Source organism: Phaethon lepturus, unplaced genomic scaffold, assembly GCF_000687285.1.
Source record: "Phaethon lepturus isolate BGI_N335 unplaced genomic scaffold, ASM68728v1 scaffold47200, whole genome shotgun sequence".
Lineage (NCBI taxonomy): Eukaryota > Metazoa > Chordata > Aves > Phaethontiformes > Phaethontidae > Phaethon > Phaethon lepturus.
Window position 1 is genome coordinate 1,990 of NW_010513589.1, and position 20,501 is coordinate 22,490.

The following is a 20,501-nucleotide window of genomic DNA, read 5'->3' on the forward strand; positions in this document are numbered from 1 at the left end:
GCCCGGTGCACCAGGAGCCGTCGACAAAGTCAGACTGGCAGTCCATAACCCCCTTCCTTTCAGAGAGGGGGAAGCCACGCCATCGGTGACGCCAGAGCCCGGGCGAAGCGCGAAGGCGAGCTGGAACAGCAAGTTAATCCCAGGGGGCTCAGCGGCCCCGCTGGGATCACCAGCCACACTCCCCCAGCACGGGAGGGAGCGCGAGACTGACCCAAGTACCGACGACTCAGCTTTTAACACTGGGAAATGGAAGGTTTTCAGGGAGGTAATAAATTAAACTGCCAACTTCTTTTTTTTTTCCTTTTTTTTTTTTCCTTTTTTTTTTAAAATCTAGTTTCACTCAGCCTTTTGCTAGGCTACCGAACAACTCGTTGGAGCGGCTAACAGTAGGAGAGAACTTCAAAGTTCATGTTAACTGCTGTCAGTTTGGGAATTGCATGTTATATTCATACACATAAAGTAGACAACCACATCACCCTCCATAGAAAACTAGTGCATGCAAATAACTCTTCCATATCATAAAACCCAACGGCTATGCAGGAGGAGAGAGAAGATATACTAGTGAACTGACATTGGCTAGAGGGAAATTAGTAGGTATCTTCAACATTTTTACCTTGAAAGCTAAATCAGTGCTTTGTATTAAATTTTTGGCAAACATACCACGTTGCCATCCTTTTAATTAACACATCACACCATGAAGAAATGCAAATAAAAGCAGCATGCAGGCAAAAGGAAAGAGCTGCAAGTGAGAAAAAAAAAAATGGCAGCAGGAACAGTTCCGAATGGCTAGATCACCAAAAAGGAGACACAGCAGATTAAATGTAATTTTTTTTTTTTTTTTTTTTTTTTTTTGCACCACCCTTTGTCCTCGATGCATTACACCGACAATTACAGAAAGCAATCACAAAAGAGTTCAATATTTTAAAATGGTCAAGTATGGATGGTATGTCTCCTGCACATGCTTCCACCAGAAGAAAAGAAAAAATGAAAACAAAAGTTCCTTTCCACATAAGGCACAGGACAAAATAAACCCCATTCACAGACTCAAGGCGAAAATGAGTGTTTTCCTGGCTCTCTTGCTGATGCATCTAGAGAATATGGTGACTCGAGCACATTATCCATGACAGAAAATTCCACTGTTGTACAAAATAAATTGTTAATTCTAACTTTTATTCTTATACAATTTGCAGAAGAGAGTTGAATACGATTGCTATATGTTTCAATGTCAGGAGGAACGGGACTATAATACAACCAAAACGTAGTGGTAAGTTGAGCAGGTACATGAAAAAAAATGAAGTCACAGAGATGATTTTCCTATACATGTCGTTGAGAAAATTATAGTACGCAAGCTGTCCTAAACAGAAAAACAACGGGCGACAGGAGCTTGTTAAGATGAGGAACAAAACATTGGTTTAAGGTTAAAAACGGGCAAAGTGGTTTGTTTTGCAGCGAGAAAAAAGGGGCGGTGGATGGCGATTGGTGATATAGAAGAACGTTCAGCAACACTTGCTCTTCCAGCCTGTCACCCCACCTCCACTGCTGATATCTACATTTTCACTGTTGGGCTCTTTTACAGGGGTCTGCAATGGAACAAGTAAAAAGAGTTAGATGACTCTTGAGACATTCTGAAATGAAGTATTCAGAGCTGAAGAGACAGCAGCTTACAAGACGACTGCCATCACCCAATAATATTATGAACAAACTATGGACAAAGAGCTCCCCAGATAAGCAGGGAATCCGACTCCCCCCTCCAGCAAAAGTATGCAAAACCCATGTGAGGTTTTGTTTTGTTTTAAATAAACAACAACCAGAAAGCTGGAAAAAAACACTTTTGAACTTGGACCACCCCAAAGTAAACTGAAACTATTTCTAGATCCTGCTCTTAAAACTGACACTTGGACTTTGGTGGAGTAAGTAAATCACAGCGTACAACTAACACAAGCTGAAGTTAAATTATGTGAACTAATGACCTTAAAAAACCACAGAGTAATTTATGGATAAAGAGGGGTTGTTCAAAAGCATCTGCCTTCCAGTTAACTGGGACACCAGTTTCCGAGGCAGCGGACAAAACAGGCTCGTCTGCGTCATGGGATGTAAACTTGGTTAGACCAAAGCAAAAAATCAAAGCCAAGTGTTTTTGATCAGATGCTAACATCTACTTTCTGCTGTTTAGAAACAAACCTAAACGTTCATGAGAATACTGCAATTTTGTCTCTATATTCCTTTTCTTATTCTTTTTGGCACAGCCTTGCACAAGCAACCCTCCCTGTTCTTCAGACAGATACACTGAGGCCCAAAATAAAAATTTAAAGGTCAAAAAAGTGTCAGGAAGGCTTGCTAGCCTGACCTCCCATTTACCAAAGGCCAAGGGTTTTCATCCCATTTCTCATGTAACACTTGTCAAAAACAGATTAAGAAACAACTCAGAACTACAACAGAGAACCAGACATTGTTGAGTACATGTATATTTAAAAGGGTTGCACAAAGATTGTCCCCTCAAGACAACAAGGACGTTGAGGTGCTGGAGCGTGTCCAGAGAAGGGCAACGGAGCTGGTGAGGGGTCTGGAGCACAAGTCTGATGGGGAGCGGCTGAGGGAACTGGGGGTGTTCAGTCTGGAGAAGAGGAGGCTGAGGGGAGCCCTCATCGCTCTCTACAGCTGCCTGAAAGGGGGTTGTGGTGAGGTGGGGGTTGGTCTCTTCTTCCAAGTAACCAGCGATAGGACGAGAGGAAATGGCCTCAAGTTGTGCCAGGGGAGGGTTAGATTGGGTATTGGGAAAAATTTCTTTACTGAGAGTGGTCAAGCATTGGCACAGGCTGCCCAGGGAGGTGGTGGGGTCACCATGCCTGGAGGTGTTCAAAAAACGTGTGGACGTGGTACTTCGGGACATGGTTTAGTGGGCATGGTGGTGTTGGGTTGATGGTTGGACGTGATGACCTTAAAGGTCTTCTCCAACCTTAATGATTCTATGATTTTAAGATTCAGCATTGACCTTGCACTAAATTTCCAATAAATTAACTCGGATGAAATTATCAATAGCATTCATGCAGGAGAACGGTTGAAGACAGTGATGAAGGCAGTCCCAATACAGGGCAGTCCCTACCACTAAGCTGGAGCACAGAAAAAAAGCCATGTAAGGTCTATCATTTAGGAGCAAAGCACATACGCTAGAGTTGGCCAACACCCATCCAAGCTCCACAGAGTTTTAGTGCTGGAGAGGCATGACCTGATCACAAGCAAAGCACAGGGGTTACTGTGTAAATCAAGTCCTTGGCTATGGGAGAGCACCAACTAACTGGAACCAGACCTGGAGCCACCCACCTATCCAACCCAGCTCAATCCTGCAACAAAACAGGGGCAGCTATTGGAAGCCGATGCATTTTCCACTCATGAAAGACATCAGGGATACAAATATTAGCAGCATCCCATAGCTCTGGGCATACAAAGATTTGTGTACAGGCCACAGGAAAGGCAGCTGTCTTTATGGTATGCCATAAGTTTTGGGAAGGGGAGCCAACGACCAGGAAGAACTGGTGATCCACTTTCTTCTCTCAGATTCAAAACAATCTTCCAATAAAACTGCCAATGTAAAGCGGAAGCTGAGAGGGCTAATCATTGGAAACAAGGTAGGAAGTGACAGATCTTGTTCATCTGTTCTATCCACCACATCTAAACTCTTCCCAACGGGTGCTTATGAGTTTTTGGACAACGGTGCGTATCGATGGAGCTGGTGGCAGGGAAAGGACAATTCTCTTCCAGGCCAACTGAAATGTTTTAACTCCAAGTCCATGCACAACACAACCATGAGTTTAAGGGCCAAACAACTATAAGTTTACATTCCATGGCTCTTTGATGTATACTACTGTCTCTAGTTGGTACCCCTACAGTAATGAAACATCAAACAAGCTTTAGAAGCTTCCGATGTACAACAGCCCTCCTTGAGGGCCTCGTTTTTCTTAGCATGCCAAAGTCGAGAGCTGCAACAATTCAGGTAAACGTCAAAAGCAACAGGAGCTGAAATTTTAGGGGTTTTTTTGCCCCAAACAAATCCTGTAAGCACCTACCTTTCGAAGAATGTCTTCTGCTAATGTGAGGAATGCCTTCTCAATGTTTATATTTGCTTTTGCACTAGTTTCGAAAAACCTAATACCATGCTCCCTAGCAATCTAAACCAAAAAAGAAAGAAGGTGGTTAGCATTACTTTGGAGTTATTCAATTGGTGCTGCTATAACTTCGGGATTAGCAGCATTTATAAGCACATAATATTATTTCAGCCGTAGCAGGCATCAGAAGTACTAGGTAGGCAAAGTGTCACAAATGCAGATTCAGAACTCAATGATCCAGAAACAGCAATTAAAGTGCATTAAATCACAAGTCAATGTCTGAGCATAAGACGACAGATACCATACGAGCCTGTCATGTGGGAAGTAACAAAGGATGTCTGAAAATTTTTAGTTATTACAGAAAGCAGAAACTGCAGCTGAACTCATTCCATTCATGGCAGCTGCCTGCAATGCAGCTTCTGAGAAAACATTCCCTTACAAACTTACAAACCATTAGCAAATCCAGTATCCTTGGTCATTCCCTGACACATCCCGCTGTGGCACCTCAACCACCTGGAGATGGCAGGAAGTCTTGGCACTGATGTGCTTACTTTGATAAGCAAGTTTTTGTCCGACACTTACCTGTTCGCCTTTTGCTTTAGGGACAACTCTTTTATCTTCCATGTCACACTTGTTTCCTAACAGCATCCTCTCCACATCTTCATTGGCATGCTAAAATGAGACAAGAGACAGGTTTACACATCTCCCCCAACAAGCAGTAAATACCTGTTTCACCTTTGTATTTCCAGGCCGTTTGAAGCTAACCTTTACAGGTCTCTGTGTCCTACACTTTCCTGAGTCCCAACAAAGACAGCTTGAAAGCATTCTTCAGACAGTGCCTTTAGGCCAAATTGCTCAAATACCCTGGAAGTGGAAAGGGCTACAGGTTTGACACAGCTCTGTCACCATCCCAATGCTAGTTATTTTCCCCCTTCCTTTTTATTTTTGTAGTTTAAGTATGAAGGCTTGCTTTCTGAAAAAAGCTAAGTGCTGTTCTGCAACCCAGATCCTTCTAGTTAATGACACCAGTGTACCAAATCTTCATCAGTTTGCATTCAGTGATGTGGGAAAAGCATCAGCTTCCTGCCTGGCACTTAGAGGTGTCAGGTTTTACGTGTAGTAGACAAGCACATTACAGAAATGATGCTATAAAACATTACGGGACAAGAACGAGCCCAAGTCTACAGCTCCCAAAAAAATCAAGCTTCACATGCTGGAATGGCTCCAGCTGACACTGCTACTTTTTTGGTGTTTAAGGGTTCCTTTGCATAGTTTTATTGTAGACAGATAAGTCTCCTTAACAATTGCAACCACACTTTCAACCACCACAAAGCCAAATAACCAGGAAGTTAATAAAAACCCCTTTTGCCTGTAATTTATTTTTAAAGGAGTTACTGAGTTGATTAACAAAGGGAAATTACAGCTCTCTAGCATCATGCTGTTCTTCTGATGTCACAATCATCAGAGCAAGACTGCATGTCAGCTTTGTGCTTTAGCTCTATCTGCTAAATACTTCATACAGAAGTTGAAAAACTCATGCAGTGATAAACGGCACATGGACTATATACCAAGCGCACATAAACCAGGACACTGCAAAGGGAAAACTGAAGTGAGCACAGAATCATTAAGGTGGGAAAAGACCTCTAAGATCATCAAGTCCAACAACCAACCCAACACCACCATGCCCACTAAACCACATCCCGAAGTGCCATGTCCACATGTTTTTTGAACACCTCCAGGGATGGTGACTCCACCACCAATCTGGGCAGCCTGTTCCAAAGCTTGACCTTTCTCAGTAAAGAAATTTTTCCTGATACCCAATCTAACCCTCCCCTGGCACAACTTGAGGCCATTTCCTCTCGTCCTATCGCTGGTTACTTGGGAGAAGAGACCAACACCCACCTTGCCACAACCCCCTTTCAGGTAGCACCACGCTACTGCTCAAGATTCAAAGAAAAGCAGGACCACATACACAGGGAATCATCTTTGTAAGTCAAAAGCGAGTGCCAATGCTTTCTCAAGGAATGCTGATTGAGCAAAAATTCCTTGGCTGTTCAGTTATTGAAGTACTGCCAATATCCATCATAGTAAGGAAAGAATATACCAAAGATATCCACCAGACCAGCGGAAGAGTTCCAGCAGCCACAGCACAAAGCATCACTTAAGTGGATAACTGAAGTACTTTGAAACCTGCCCATGAGAAGCTTCTTGGAAAGTCTAATCTGAATTTACTTTCACTCCAACAGTCTTAATACTACTTTACAAGAGATCCAGGTACCCAGTACGCCCGCTTATAGTAATAACCCATTTCACATTCCTCAGGAGAATCACCCCCAGTTTTTTTCCCTTCAGGTCACAAGGAAGAAGAGCAGTCAAGACTGCAAAGGTAGACTAAGATACCGTGTAGAACAAGACTCCAAAAACGTTAACTTACACAGCAACAGACTTCTTTCAAATACAGCCAGCCCCAACATATAAAACTCTGCACTTGAGCAACTCAACTCATTCCTACTAGCCCAAAGCAAAAGTGCATATCCTAATACACTTCTGCAGAATGTATGACCTTTAAATAAGTACTTGGCAAGGATGAAGGTGTAGACCTCTAAGATTCCTGGCTATTTCTAAATTAAGGCCTATGTATCCTGTAAGAAGAGGCTCCTTGCACAGAATAGCAATTCAGAACCGCAGCTTGCTTATTGAAAACTCTCCTCCTTGAGAGGATATCCTTGGCAATATTAATGCCTTGTAAAACCAAAGCACTTAGTTACTTCATTCGCAACTACCATTTGCAATAATCCTGTAGACAAGTGGGTAACACCTGCCACGCATTTTAGTGAGAAGCTTCAACACTGCATCTGGAACCTCAGAGGATGACTTCACTCATCATTTCTGCAAACACACTCCATCAGTGAGCTTCTTCCGTAATAAAAAAAGCTTCCTAAGGTGTCAAACATCCCTCATAAAACTGCAGTAACCATGCAGCCTTCACCATGCACCTGAAATCAGCTGCAGAGGTTTGTGTGACACAGATTTGAAAACATGAGGTCAGCAAAAACACTCGCTTCTCAGACACAATGGTATGAATGACATAGATTACTCAACTTCCTGGATACTACTGCATTTTTTTTTTAAACAAAGCAACTGCAGTATCTAAAGGTCTTGGTTTCAAGTTTACATTCAACTCGCTGCTGAGTCTCTTCCTGTGCTGCCTTACCCGCCCCCGCGCTTCTGTACCCACCGGAACACACACCTTTCCATAAACAGTATAAGTCTCCCATTTCTCATGCTAGGAAAGTCCCAATATTACATTTTTGCTCTGTAAGAACCTTTCACCAGCCTCAGTGCTTCAACTAGCAATGCCTGATGCTCAGCTCTACATGCTTTCTAGGAAAATAATGAAGTTGGAAAAATCCAAACATTTGCTCCATTTGGGAACGGCGTAACAAAAGGAAGAACTAATAGTTGTGCTGTTCTCTAACGTCTCAGATCTTCCAGAGAATGAACTCCTGGGGTCCAGGCACTGAATGTTTCCACATCAGTTTCTTCTCCTTCACTTGACCTCACTTGAAATTGTACCGACCTCCTTGTTTGGTGCACTCCTCTAACGAGGACAAAATCAGCAACAAGCAGTTTGCCATACTACCTCTAACAGCCATAATAAACTTGCACACCTTTCACAACATCAGTTTTGAGGGAGTGGAGGTGATCGTACTTAATTATCTTTGAGGATTTGCATAGTCGTCCTTATAAAATAGGTTAGTACTAGAAGTGACATGTTCTATAGCTACTCTACAGCTTATGGCTTAGTGTTGCTCCTCTGCACACCACCTTGTGGTGGCAGCTCCTCCCGAAAACTGCAGCTCCCAGTTACTAAAAGATGTATTCCTTACCCGTAAGTATTCTCCAGCACAGAAACAAAGCTTGCTCATGTATGAATTTGACATTTAAGGACCCCACTGGCCCCTGTGTGGTATTGCAACTCTTCATGCCACTGCTGAAGGGAGAATTTGAGGGAGGGAACATAGGACAGCCTAAGAACAGCACCCAAACCCCTGTGTTAATTTATGCACTACACCTTCTGCCAGGGTAGAAGCAGAGACTGCAATCCAGAAGCTGAGCTTGCTGGGCCTGATCACATGCTCTACAGGTCACAACAAACAGCTCAATTCTGGGATCTTACAGACATTACTCACCTCATCTATGTTTCTGAGCCACTTGCTGATGTTTTCAAAGCTCTTGGCATTGGTGATGTCATATACTAGCATGATCCCCATGGCACCTCTGTAATAGGAGGTGGTGATGGTGTGAAATCGTTCCTGCCCTGCTGTGTCCCTGCAGAAAACAGACAAGAGTACATATCAGAGGCAAGCTCTAAAGAAACCAGCACAGTTTCTATTAGACAAGTGTGCATGGCCCAGTACGTGCTCTGTGGCACCACTACCGAGGGATGTGCAATGGTCTTGAGCGGTCAGACACACTCCAACATGCAGCAGCTTCAAGGAAGGCCCATTCCCTCCCAGACGGAGTTGAACACTCAGAGAACAAAAAAGGCAAGCTTTAGTAAGCCAGGCTCACAAGGGTACAGAAACTTAGGGTTTGAAGTTTATCTTTTGGATGTTACTTTGAAGGGGATTGTTTTTCCAAAAACACATTTCAGAGTCAACTATGACAGAGACAAAAGACACTGGACTGCTTAACTGGGCTTAATGACTAAGATGGCAGAAGATGAAGCGATCTGTTAAACAGCAAAGTGGTAAGCTGCAATAGGTCTTCTAGCATCTTACCACAATAAATAAAACCAGTATCAAGTCATGGTAGAAATTTATTAATTTTGAACTTTGTATTTTTATTGGCAACTTGAAACTTGCACCCAAAAGAAGAAACTTTAATTGCCAAGTCTCACATCTCAGGGAAGTGTCTCAAAAACTTCTGAGCCTTGGTGGAACCCAGTAGTGAATAGGATGAAAACAGGAGCAAAAAATGCTCTACCAACACCTGGACAAGACTGTGAGCTCCAGCAGCGGGACTGTCCAAACAACCCCAGAAACACTGTTGTCCCAGACACTATCTTCTGTTACTGGCCAGTTCTTCCCAAATGAATGTAAAAATAAGCCACTTTAAACCCCCATCTATGATTTTTAAATTAAATACTGTAACCACTGACCAGCCTGATTAGCCACTGCACAAACCCACCAGACTCAGTACTCAAGTTTCTGTACGAAGTTCCCAACGTGGTGTAGGTTGTTTAGCAGTGCTGCTGTCAAAGGCAGGAGAGATTGGAACTGCAACCAGCAATGACGTGACCCAGCTATCTGGTCAACACCACCACGATGCCCAAGAAGATCCCTTGCCATTTCAGCAGCTGCTGAGCAGTCACAAAGACAATCACTCAACATTTTCTGGAACTCGGACTTAACAGTGAGAACAATTTTGTTTTCAGATGAGTTTTATAGAGCTTTAACTTGATCTTACTAATGTATATTCCTGAAATTTTAGATCAAAGTGTATGAAAAGTAAATCTAGAAGATGCACTGTAACTGTAACATTACATTATTGACTCCTATAAGATGCTGAAAATTGATCATACAAGATTAATGATGGCATGGATTTTCCCATCTCATTTTGAGATCTTTGGTGGAATGCACGAGATTTGGTTAAACTCACATGCTGTTGAGAATTCTATATGCATATTCTATAGTGCCTTTCAGAGGACATAAACTTAACAGATTACAGACAGTTTTCAGTGACACTATTCACACAAGGTAGAATCAAAGGCATCTCCAAATTTAAACTGGTCTAAACCAAGATTAAACATTCCCTAACTGCCTTCAGAAAGGCACAGTGTTCCCCCCTGGCCCACAGTCCTACATTTCCTCGCTCAGAAACCAGATCAGAAAAGATCATGGACTGCAGTTGAACTAGCTCAACTCATTTCCCTCTCAACCGTTCCTGAGGTCACAGCAAATGCCTTAACTGTAGTTGCCAAATCAATTTAAGCACATGTCAGATTTCTGGCCAAGTATCAGTTGGTAAATAGGGAGTAAATTAAAAGCCCCAAAATCTGACAACGCCATGGAGGAAAAGCTTGCGAGATGCAGGGGAAATGCTCTACAAAGTTTCTTCTCAAAGAGTCTTATTGGCTCTGTTCAACTTGGACCCCAGATCACAGTTTTAGCACACAGAATAGCCACCCAAGAGGCTGATTACTCCCAATCTTTTACCTCCTCCTAGGAGATGACAAACACCAGGAAGAGGGCAAAAAGCAGAGGAGGAGGAATAGGGGCAGGTCCTAAACCCAAGCACCACTTTGTTCAGAGATGTTCTAACAGGCCATGCTGCACAGGGGTCTGACTCGCTGGCAGCAGCCTCGAGAGGCAATCTAGTCCATTCCCTGGCCCTACAAAGCGTTGAGGGATAGATACCCACATTATTCCTCAGAGGTCCTGGAGACCGCTGATGACTGCTGGCTGGAATCCCCCTCTCTCATTCCCTTCCTGTCCCATTTGGAAGTCTCTCCTGATAGCACACTTGGGTGTTCCTTAGTGCAAATTAAGGCTGTCGATCCTTGCCTTACTTTCCATAGATAACTAGAGGAGTCCATTTCCATTCTTTCTACAATTATTTTTTACATATATAAACACAGCTCTTGCACCTGCTCTTAATTTTCTCAGGACACCTCAAGTTCTTTAGACCTTACTCACTGGCCAAAAGTCTAAGATATGCTGCCTCACCTATTAGTGTCTCTGGACTCCCTCCAATTTGCCCATGTCCAAGCAAAAACCAGGACACTACTCCAGCTGAAGTCTTACCAGCCTCATACAAGAATACTTTCCAGAAGCCTTGCACACGCCTCTTCATGCATCCCACTCCCTTCCCAATCTGAATTATAATTCAGTCCTCTACACAATTCATACTTTGCAACTTCATCTTTTCCTGCTTAGCTTAAATACAGTAACCATGCTTTCTATTCCCTTATCCCAACCGTTAAAGAAAACATTGCCTATCATGAAACTCAGGACAGACTCCTGCAAAATATCTCAGCAGAACTTACTCACACATCATTTATTTTCTCTCGCCAGGAGTTCTGTATCCACTTGATAGCATCTTTACCTAAGTCATTTCCCCCTAACTTGTTTATATCAAGCAGGACAGTGTCAGAAAAGCCTTACCAAAGACATCAAGACATACTTCATCTGTAATTTCTCTCCTCCTGACAAGGCCAGTAGCCTCCACAGTAAGAATTTAGATTGATTTTACACAATTTGGCATTAGCAACACTTAGTTGTTACTCATTGCTTGTCACGTCCTATGTACCTACAGCTAACTTGCTTAGTTAACTCCTCCAGTGTTTCTTCTGGCAACTGAAGCTAAGCTAATGGATGAAAAGCAAGCTGGGGAAGGAAAAAGCAAAGAACCTGGCATATCTCCTTTTTTTTTTTTTTTAAATAAGTACTATATTTGCCCTTTCCCCTTCTTAATGGATTCTGCATTCATTATTCAGAGATAACTCTTAATGGGTGCAAGATTAGGGAATTGACTGAAGCAAACAGAGGAAATGAGTTATGGTTTTCAAACTGCCTATGACTGATGAATCCACCCTGAGCAAATGGCACAAAACAATTGGAGACCGCGTGTTGTATTTGCTGCCCTGGCTTTCTATTCTTTTGTTCAAACCTCTAGGATGTGAGAATATGCTCCAAAGCTACAGGTGTGCAATAAATCCTTGATGTAGGCAAAAACATTTGTGGAAGCTAGCTAGCTCTCCAAGCTAAAATAAATGTAGACAAGGACTATGAAGATAGCCAAGGAAAATGACACCTTGCTGCATAAAAGAAAACTGAGAGAACTTGGTTTGTTTAGCTGCAAAATGAAGACAAAGAAGGTTGTCTTGTAAGACTAGGGAAAGGAGAAGCACAAGGAAAGTGGGGAAAAAAAAAATCTATGTAAATTATTCTCATGCCAACATTAAAGTATGCATAAGCTATATCATATTAGAGGTTTAACCAACAGAGAAAGGAATTTCTGGGACAGCTTTCCAGTTGACCTAGCAGAGACTAATGAAACCTTAAAATGTACTATGATTTGTTTATGAAAGATTTATATGGATGCAACAAGAAGAGATTATATCTGATGATCTGTGACGAACCTTCCAGTCCACATAGCTCAAAATAAAGGTCTTCAATGTATTAAACCAAATAATTCCTAGCAAAATAATCCCAAGAATTTTATTACTGTCCTACTGTTTCTTCTTATAATATTTTTAAAACTACGCAAGCAGAGTACTACATTGAAGAAACTGTACTGCTGTCAGGCACAGTCTGGAAGCTTTAGCAACTGGGTCAAAGACTTTCCTTCACAAAGGAACATCTGTAAGATACTTCATGACTGGCAAATTTCAGCTTTTCTGAACAAATATTCATCCAGGAAAAAAAAAAAATCTATAATGAGTGAGGTATCTAATTGTTTTATAGGAAGTCAGACTGACATGTCAAATTCTACCTTGAGCCATGCACATGGTGAATGGTCTCAAAAGCTCTCAGCAGCAAAAGTTAACCTTTAGACATTCCTAGGGTAGTTGCAAAAATTAATGAGACGGATCGTACCCTGGTTAGTGGTGCTGTCTGCAGCTTTGGTTGTACACCACCATACTTACTAAATGCAAGAACTTGCATATAAAAGGGAATTTCCACACATGTAACTATTTCAGATAGCTATGCTGCTGCACAATTCTTTCACCTGGACAGGTGTTCCAGGTCAGATGATTATTTTTGCAACAAGCTCATTGCTGAAAAAAACAAAATTCCGAGGACACTTTCCCAGCCATGTAAAAGCGTGCCTGGCAAAGATGCACTGATAGAAAAAAGTTACTTTATGGTCTTCTACACAGTTAAGACCTGCATACTAAAAAAAAAAAAAAGTCAGTCTGTTTCTAAAATTTGGAATCAGTCAACACAACTGTAGGAAAATAGGCTGACATAGAAATTTTATGTAAAGACAGGAGGTCAGAGTAGCAGCTAAGTAGGAAAAAAAGAAAAAAATTAGCTGTCTTTGAATGAGTTAACTGTTTTTCAGTTTACTACCGAAGCAGTTTTGTCATCGTACTGTTTCCACACTAATACAACACTATCAAGTGTGATTGTTTCATACACCACTGAAGAGGAACGGGTCATTTCTCTTACCCAGCTCTAGAAGCTCTTCAGGCTCTAGCGTTTTAGATCTCAACTTTCTGGCCTTAATGATGCAAGTCACTGCCTTGCAACCAGCCTGCACAGACGCTCCTGGGGCAGCAGTTCTGCAAACAAGCCTGTCCCAGGCGCGCCAAGAATCAAGCACTTTGCTAACTTGTACCTACTGTCATTCACCTCAGTCTATCAGAGTTCCTTGTTCTGGCTTGATGATACACACTGCCCACTGACAGGCTGCCAGGAAAGCAATCTGCATGAAAACTGGTAAATGGAAACCCCACAAGTGAGAAATCAACAACTGTTAGTCCCCATGAACCCCTGCAAAACTAACGCTTCATACAGCTCTACCCATATATTTTTGGTTACTCCTTAAGATCAGTTTAAGACTTGTTTAAGACTGTTTAAGACTAGACATGTATACACCATCTGGCTGTTTATGGATACTTGGCATTACTTACTACTCTGACTTGGAAAAGCAAATACAGGCCTCTTGAAAAGGCTAATCACTGTTCACGTAACCCCACTCTAGGGATCATAATCCCTAGAAACCTATTCGTACATACTGCCATTGTTTCTTGAACAGCTTTCTGTCCTACCCCATCCCTCCAGCATTCCACAGTCAATATCAGGGTGTTCAAGGTTTTTCGTCTTGGATTCACTGTCTCAGTATCAACCACCTGTAAATTCACCTTTGGGATCACCTCTTAGAATTCCTAGTTGTTTCCTCAGCCTGTGGAGCCTGAACAGAGAGACCAGAAAGTGGTTGTATTTTCTGCACCCAATTTTCACAGAATATTCTTGAGTAAATGGGAAGAGTGCTCCTGGCGTAAGTCCTTCTGCAATAGCAGAACAGAATACATCATGATCCTCTTATTTGTCAAGTTCTATTCCAAAATACCTGTCAGATTTGGGGTTTTTTCCCTCCACGTTCCCCGTTATCTATTTCATCCCCATTACACTGAACTAGACCTTCTTCCAGAGTCCCCTACTCCTGCTGGTGGATTTCCAGCAACTTTGACTTCCACTGTCCTTGAGCTTAAGAGTCCTTCCTTTTCTTCTGTGTCTGCTACCACTATGTACTTTTTAGATGACAGTAGTATTTCCTTTCAGCCTTTGCTTCACCAGGATGAAAAACCTAGACCTGACTTCGGTGCGTTCTCACAAGCATGTAAGAGCTGTACCTGGTCAGGCCAAAGGTTTTCCAGCTTCCACTTCTGTGTAATTCAAGGACTTCTGGAGCCAGAGGTTACATCTGTGTATTTAACAGTCCAAACCACATTGTTCCTTTGTGAATTCCCTTGTGAACCCACACACATCTGCAGCTACCACAACATCTTGTGATGAGTTTCACAGCTTGACTTCATTTCCTTATGTTTTGTATGTGCCACCTTCTAGCCTTACACTAGAACTAATGTACTGGTATTGGAAAAGGCAATGAATTAAATCAATCTGTACCTACCTTTTCTGGTATACTCTTGATTTTAAAAATGTGCTTTGGTCACTTCTCTGACATCCTGAAGAATCCTAATCTTTCCAGTTGTTCTTCCTAAAATAGCTATTACATCCCTCTGATCATCCTACTTGCCGCTTTCTTTCTAGGCCATGCCAATCAAAATCATATATTTTGTCAGATTCTGACATTTCCCTGCCCACCGGAAATGATTGCACCCACGGTATCAGAAAAATCACATTTAATTTTTCAATTGCTGCATTATATTGCCAATAAGTTTAGTGAATTGCAGAATGCCTAAGGCTTTCGGTTTCCATTTCAAAGCAATTCTATTGAATTCCTGGCACGTATGAAATTGCACTCTTCATGGCTGAATTTTTAGCTCTACTACTCTATTCCTAAATAGAGTATTTATCTAAATATCTAATATTTATCTAAAGCATTTAATTGCTTTCGCAATGATAACACCATCTTTTCCTGGAACAGTAATCTCTCATTTTGGTTCTTTTATTCTCCCTCCCATCTCTGTACTGTAAGCATTACTGTATTAGTATTTTTCAAGACATTAATCAGTGTCAACCTACCCAGGTCCCACTCTTCAGAAGTACTTCTACTCCCATATCTTTACCCTAATTCCTTTCTCCAAAATCCTGTACTAAGCCCACCACCGGTGACTTTCTATACGGCATCATATCATATACCATCACATCAACAATTTTTCTAAACAGACAAGTAGCGCAATAACCTAACCAAGAAGATACCGATTCTTCTACGTGCCTCCACCCAGAATTTGACAGACCAGTACTCCTCCTGATGGATCTGCCCTGAACAAGCTCATTCCTTCAGAAGGCCAGCCTCAAGAGCTGCGTCCCATCCTCCTCCTTGCTTGCAGGCTATGCACCACACCGGGCTGGCCCAGGCTCTCCAGAAGCTCCCTGCATGCAGATGTTCTCCCACTTGCTACCCAACCCCACCATTCTCCACTTTCTCTTGTCCCAGCCTCTCCTCTCCCCATTTCAACATCATTTTGCAACAGGCACATTTACATTTGGAGCAATATGAAAAAATATATACATTTTAGAGGTCAAGGCATGACTGAGATACTGCCACGTCTGCCCGTTCTCTTTACCCAGGAAGAGAGGTAGGTAGCTATCCTGCAGCACAGGAAGGAGCAGAGCTGTATTAGAAAATGCCGGTTTTATCTCTTTCCTGTAAACTAACTGCTCATTGAGACAGTACCCTCACCCCAAGGGGTACCAGAACCAGTACTAGCCACACTCAGACACAGTGACACAGCTTTGCAGGCAGGCAGAGAGCAGCTCCTATACCAGGACAACAGCATGAGAAAGGTTTAATATGTGGGTGATGGAGGATTATACGGATCAGCAAGAGGCACATCAATACATTAATTTTAAACTGAGGGACAGTTTATTTCTATTGCTTTCTGTATGTGAAAAGAAATACACTTTTCACCTACAGAAATAACAAATGCTACATAATCAAATACTTAATCACTCTCACTGATGTAGAAATCTTATTCTGTGACAGGTTTGTTCAGCCATCACTTTTGCAGTGATGGCTCATTGAACATAGCTCTTTCATAAACATTGAGCAACTCTATGTAAAGAAACTCTGTCATATGTGGGAAATGGCTAATACATACAGAGTCCTTTAAGGCACAAAATTCTGTCACCATCTGTCATTTTGCAAACAGCTGAATGTCACTATTCCAAAGTGGGGGGGAAAAGCCAGTTTCAATCTGAATAAGCACTAATAATAATAATAATAACAACAACAACAACAACGACGATGATGATAACGACCACAACGACAAGACAAAACTGCCTTTGCTTCCCAAGATGTTAACAATAAAAGGGACTGTTATGAAGCAAGAAAACAGCATTATGAAAGGCTGGACAAAGATTTGGAGAGCCACGGCTGGACTTAACACTCGTGGACTGGGCCGATGTCACTGCACTCGGTATCCTGCCTCTGTAAGCAGCCAGAAGCGCACAAGAATCAGAGCAAACTGAGGGGCAGTCTCACAAATGGGATGATAGTTTCAGATCAGGGGGCAAACCCACAAATGAAATAGCGGTCATTCCTCCTCTTCTGAGCATGGATATGCTTCATAAATACAAGCACACCTGCACTGCAATACTAACTGAAAGCACCCAAGTGCCAAGGGTCTCATCTCCTGTCCTTAACTCAAAGTCTGTTTTCTCTTCACCATCAGTCTTTTATTATTTTCTGATCAGGTTAATCAAGTGTGGAGCTCTGTCCCAGTGGAAGTGCTACCTACAGCTCAGAAGACACGTTTTGTTGATTCAACTATGGTAGCTCCAGTGCATTTACTTCAGTTATAAAAGCACAACCCATACTCTGGACGCAAGAAAAGCTACGAGAACAGCCTCAGGTTTACAAGGCAAATGTTCCACTAAATGCATCCCTTTCTTACTAAACTGCTGCAGTGGGAGTGAAGTGTAATTCTGGAAATATGTTACACAACTCCTAGAAGTACAGGGCGAGTTTAGATACAGGAAGCGGTGGTTAAATATAGATGCAATGCACAAAACATCTTCACCAAAAGGCACTACTGTTCTAGCCACCAAATCACTGCTGGGCAAAACTCCTTGTACAGGAAAAGTTGGAGAGGACAAAGCCTAGATTTCCCCCACCCCCATCAAAAGTGCATGCCATAGGAACTGCATTCTCTGCTTTCCAAGTTTCATTTCAAATGTGGAATTTTAAACTGCAGGAACAAGAAGCACTTTCAGACAACGACCTCTCAAGTTTGTGACGTTTAAAAGTTGCAACTTCATAAAACTCAGCTCACCCAAACCCCTTTTCATTTCCCTCAAGCCACTAGAACCCACAATGTGTACAGCTTCATCATGGTTTGCTTCTTTGTCTATACGCACATTAAACGTCCTCAGTACTCTGTATGTTCAGTTTCTATATTTCATTGTGACTTTTTCCTAAGTTTAATCTAATACTTCAAGTCATTCCAATGTTTTGTTCTACCTTTCTATCCCACAGTAATTCCCACCTCTCCTGTTGGGGCAAAAAATACAACACATAACGACTGTTAGAAGCTATGGTTTGATCTGGGTTGAAAATCTGAATGTTGGCAGTCCGGTGAACTCATGCAGCAAGAGCTGCCCAGCAAGTCAATCAATGAAGCTGCATTACACCTGAATGCCTCTTCAGCTAATGCTCTCAGTTCCTTCCTTCCTACTGTTCTGCTTTCGGTTCCCAGCTGATCTACACCCATCCTTCCTCAGACAGCCCCATCTAAAACGCTGCTCTTACAAAGACGTTTACCCTTTGTGGCTCCCTGCTGAAGCGTTCCAGCACGCTGAGTTGCTTCATCATCCAAGTGCTTCCTTATCGACCAGCTACGCAGTTCATACAACAAATCAACTTCAACAACTCTTTCCCTTGCAGGGCACAAAAAAAAAAATAACTAAGTTGGCCAACTTATGCTAAGGAGGTGCTCACAGGTCTAGGATATGAGAAACAACTAAGGGAGACAAGGTGCACGCTCAGAGTGGTGGTAACAAGAAGGATTCGGAAGGCGTTAGTTAGGAAGGATGATCATTCAGCCGGTCCTACAGCATTGGAACAATTGCCCAGACAGAGGAAGATGGGTGCCTCCTAACTGGAACTCACCCACCTGCATCTACAAATGTCAACATTCTCAAGCCATAAGATTTTTATTAGTGGGGGACAAAATGAAAAGATTCAAGCTCTAAACTCTCAGTAAAGCTGGAGAATGCACCATCAATATGTGTACATGGCTGAGGAGGGAGTCTAAACAAAAATGGGCTAGGAGAAGCGATTAGCTTTCCTGACCTGACTTGTTACAGGGCTATTAAAACAGAAGAAAAATCTCTAGACATGTGTAGCAAGCTAAAAGGAAAAAGTTTACGTTTTGCCTCGTGTTAGACTTTCCTACAGAAAAGCAGTTGTGTTTTCAGCCAGCTGAGAAACTCTCCACAGTTCACTACAGAAAAACATAAAATAAGTGCAGACGTGGATTATACTTTTCTTGCCGATGCAAAGCAAGGCTACTAGTCAATCTGCAAATCATAGATTCGAGGCAGCTCCTAATTTGAAAATTCCAGTTTTAAAACACTTCCCACTAAATCACAGACTGCGAGGATCCTGTCCTCCCCAACAGGAGATTTGCCAACAGCCTGTCCAAGGGAGCAGTCAGTAACAGTTGTTATAAACACAACACACAGATCTGTTCCCTACTTCTTGAAAAGTGCTTAAGGGAATACACATGGAGCTTTACCACTACTGAAAATACAAAATGTAGTTACAGAATTAGAAACCTGAATGTAATCTCAGAGAGAGTAAACTCTTCCTACAAAAACCTGCCTCTGCAAGAAGCCATGCAGAAGGATGCCATCACGTAGCTTCTTGGGTATATTACTCACCATATCTGTAGTTTGATCTTCTTTCCTTGTAATTCAACAGTTTTAATCTTGAAGTCTATCCCTAAAATAAACAAACACACAAATAAGTAATTAGTCTTTGTTTACAAAAAAGCAATTGCACACCAACTCACACCTGCTCCAGACAGAAGAGCAGGTTTTTTTACTTCTTTTACTGAATTGTCAGGTAAACCAAGGATGTCCGAGTAAGCTGGAATGCAAGAGGAGTGTGCCGACCAATGCAAACAGGGCCTCAAAGGGTCTAGAATCAGTCAATGAACACCTTCAGCTAACATTATTAAGATGATCTAGCTTGTAAAAAGCTTTTAAGTTTCTTGCTTATTTTTAAGAAAGAAAAATATCAAGGTTTTGCAATTTTTCTAGAGAACTTCCAAAAAGAAGTTGTTTGGGACTTTGGGTATAAATTTAAACATCCTAAACAAAACAGCAAGAGTTGTTGTTCTCTTTTAGAAAGGTTCTTTCCCCCAAAATTATTAAACCACAATATTTTGCATATGCTGAAAAATTATGTGAAATATTATGGTGATTTTTTTTTTTTGGTACGCTTGTACCTAACCCTTGTCATACCACAATTTCAGAAACCGCTCAAAAAACCCTGCCTTTTACACCCCAAGATTCTCCTTTCCATTAATCTTCTTCAAGTACTCTACCTGTAAGAATAGTATTAACTACAGAAATCCTAATGCTTGTCACCTGTTAAACATAACTCAAAGCAGTCTGTGTGAGAGCCTAGACCAGAGCATGTAACAAGACTCCATAATATTAAAAACAGTCATCTTGCTTTTTACACCACTGAAACAAGCGGCAGAAGTCCTAAATTGTCTCTTGAGCTAAACACACACATAGATGGTTTACAGACAGTCAGCCTCAAGCTTCAATAATATAAGCAGAAGGGTTTAAACAACACAAAGCTTTCAACCAGCAATAAAAGGCAAGTTGGTACCCAACCATCACGTCTCTCTGTCAGGGTCCATCCCTGCTCCAGCCTCCGACATGGTACAAGCAAAGTCAGGACTTGACAGAAGTGTGTAACCACGACTCTCAAAACTCAAGAATAAGCAGAGACCATCGTGACAGAGCATGAGTAAGGTTTTTACTCTTAATACCAACCAATACAAAATAATTAATGTCTTAATTTGTGACAAAGCTGAAATGGTATCACAAGGAAGTTAGTTAACCACAGGATTTGCAAGGACTGACTGAAGAGGAGATGAAGGAGAGCTGTCCTGAGAAGACTTCAGAAAGAAGAAACTATCAAACTGAAGACAGATCCTTAGCTGAGACCAGTACTGAAACCAGT

At 41.9% G+C, this 20,501-nt stretch overlaps 1 protein-coding gene across 1 annotated transcript in view; it reads right to left on the minus strand.

The window, feature by feature from the left end:
* Positions 1-407: 407 nt before the first annotated feature.
* RAB10 (RAB10, member RAS oncogene family) overlaps positions 408-20,501 on the minus strand; it is a 28,681-nt gene continuing 8,587 nt past the window's right edge. The window contains exons 2-6 of the mRNA XM_010290384.1: positions 19,184-19,244; positions 8,297-8,435; positions 4,686-4,775; positions 4,065-4,166; positions 408-1,580 (exon numbers count right to left, since the gene is read on the minus strand). Coding sequence (XP_010288686.1) covers positions 1,497-1,580; positions 4,065-4,166; positions 4,686-4,775; positions 8,297-8,435; positions 19,184-19,244 — 476 coding nt within the window. The 3' untranslated portion in view covers positions 408-1,496. The remainder of the gene's footprint in view (positions 1,581-4,064; positions 4,167-4,685; positions 4,776-8,296; positions 8,436-19,183; positions 19,245-20,501) is intronic.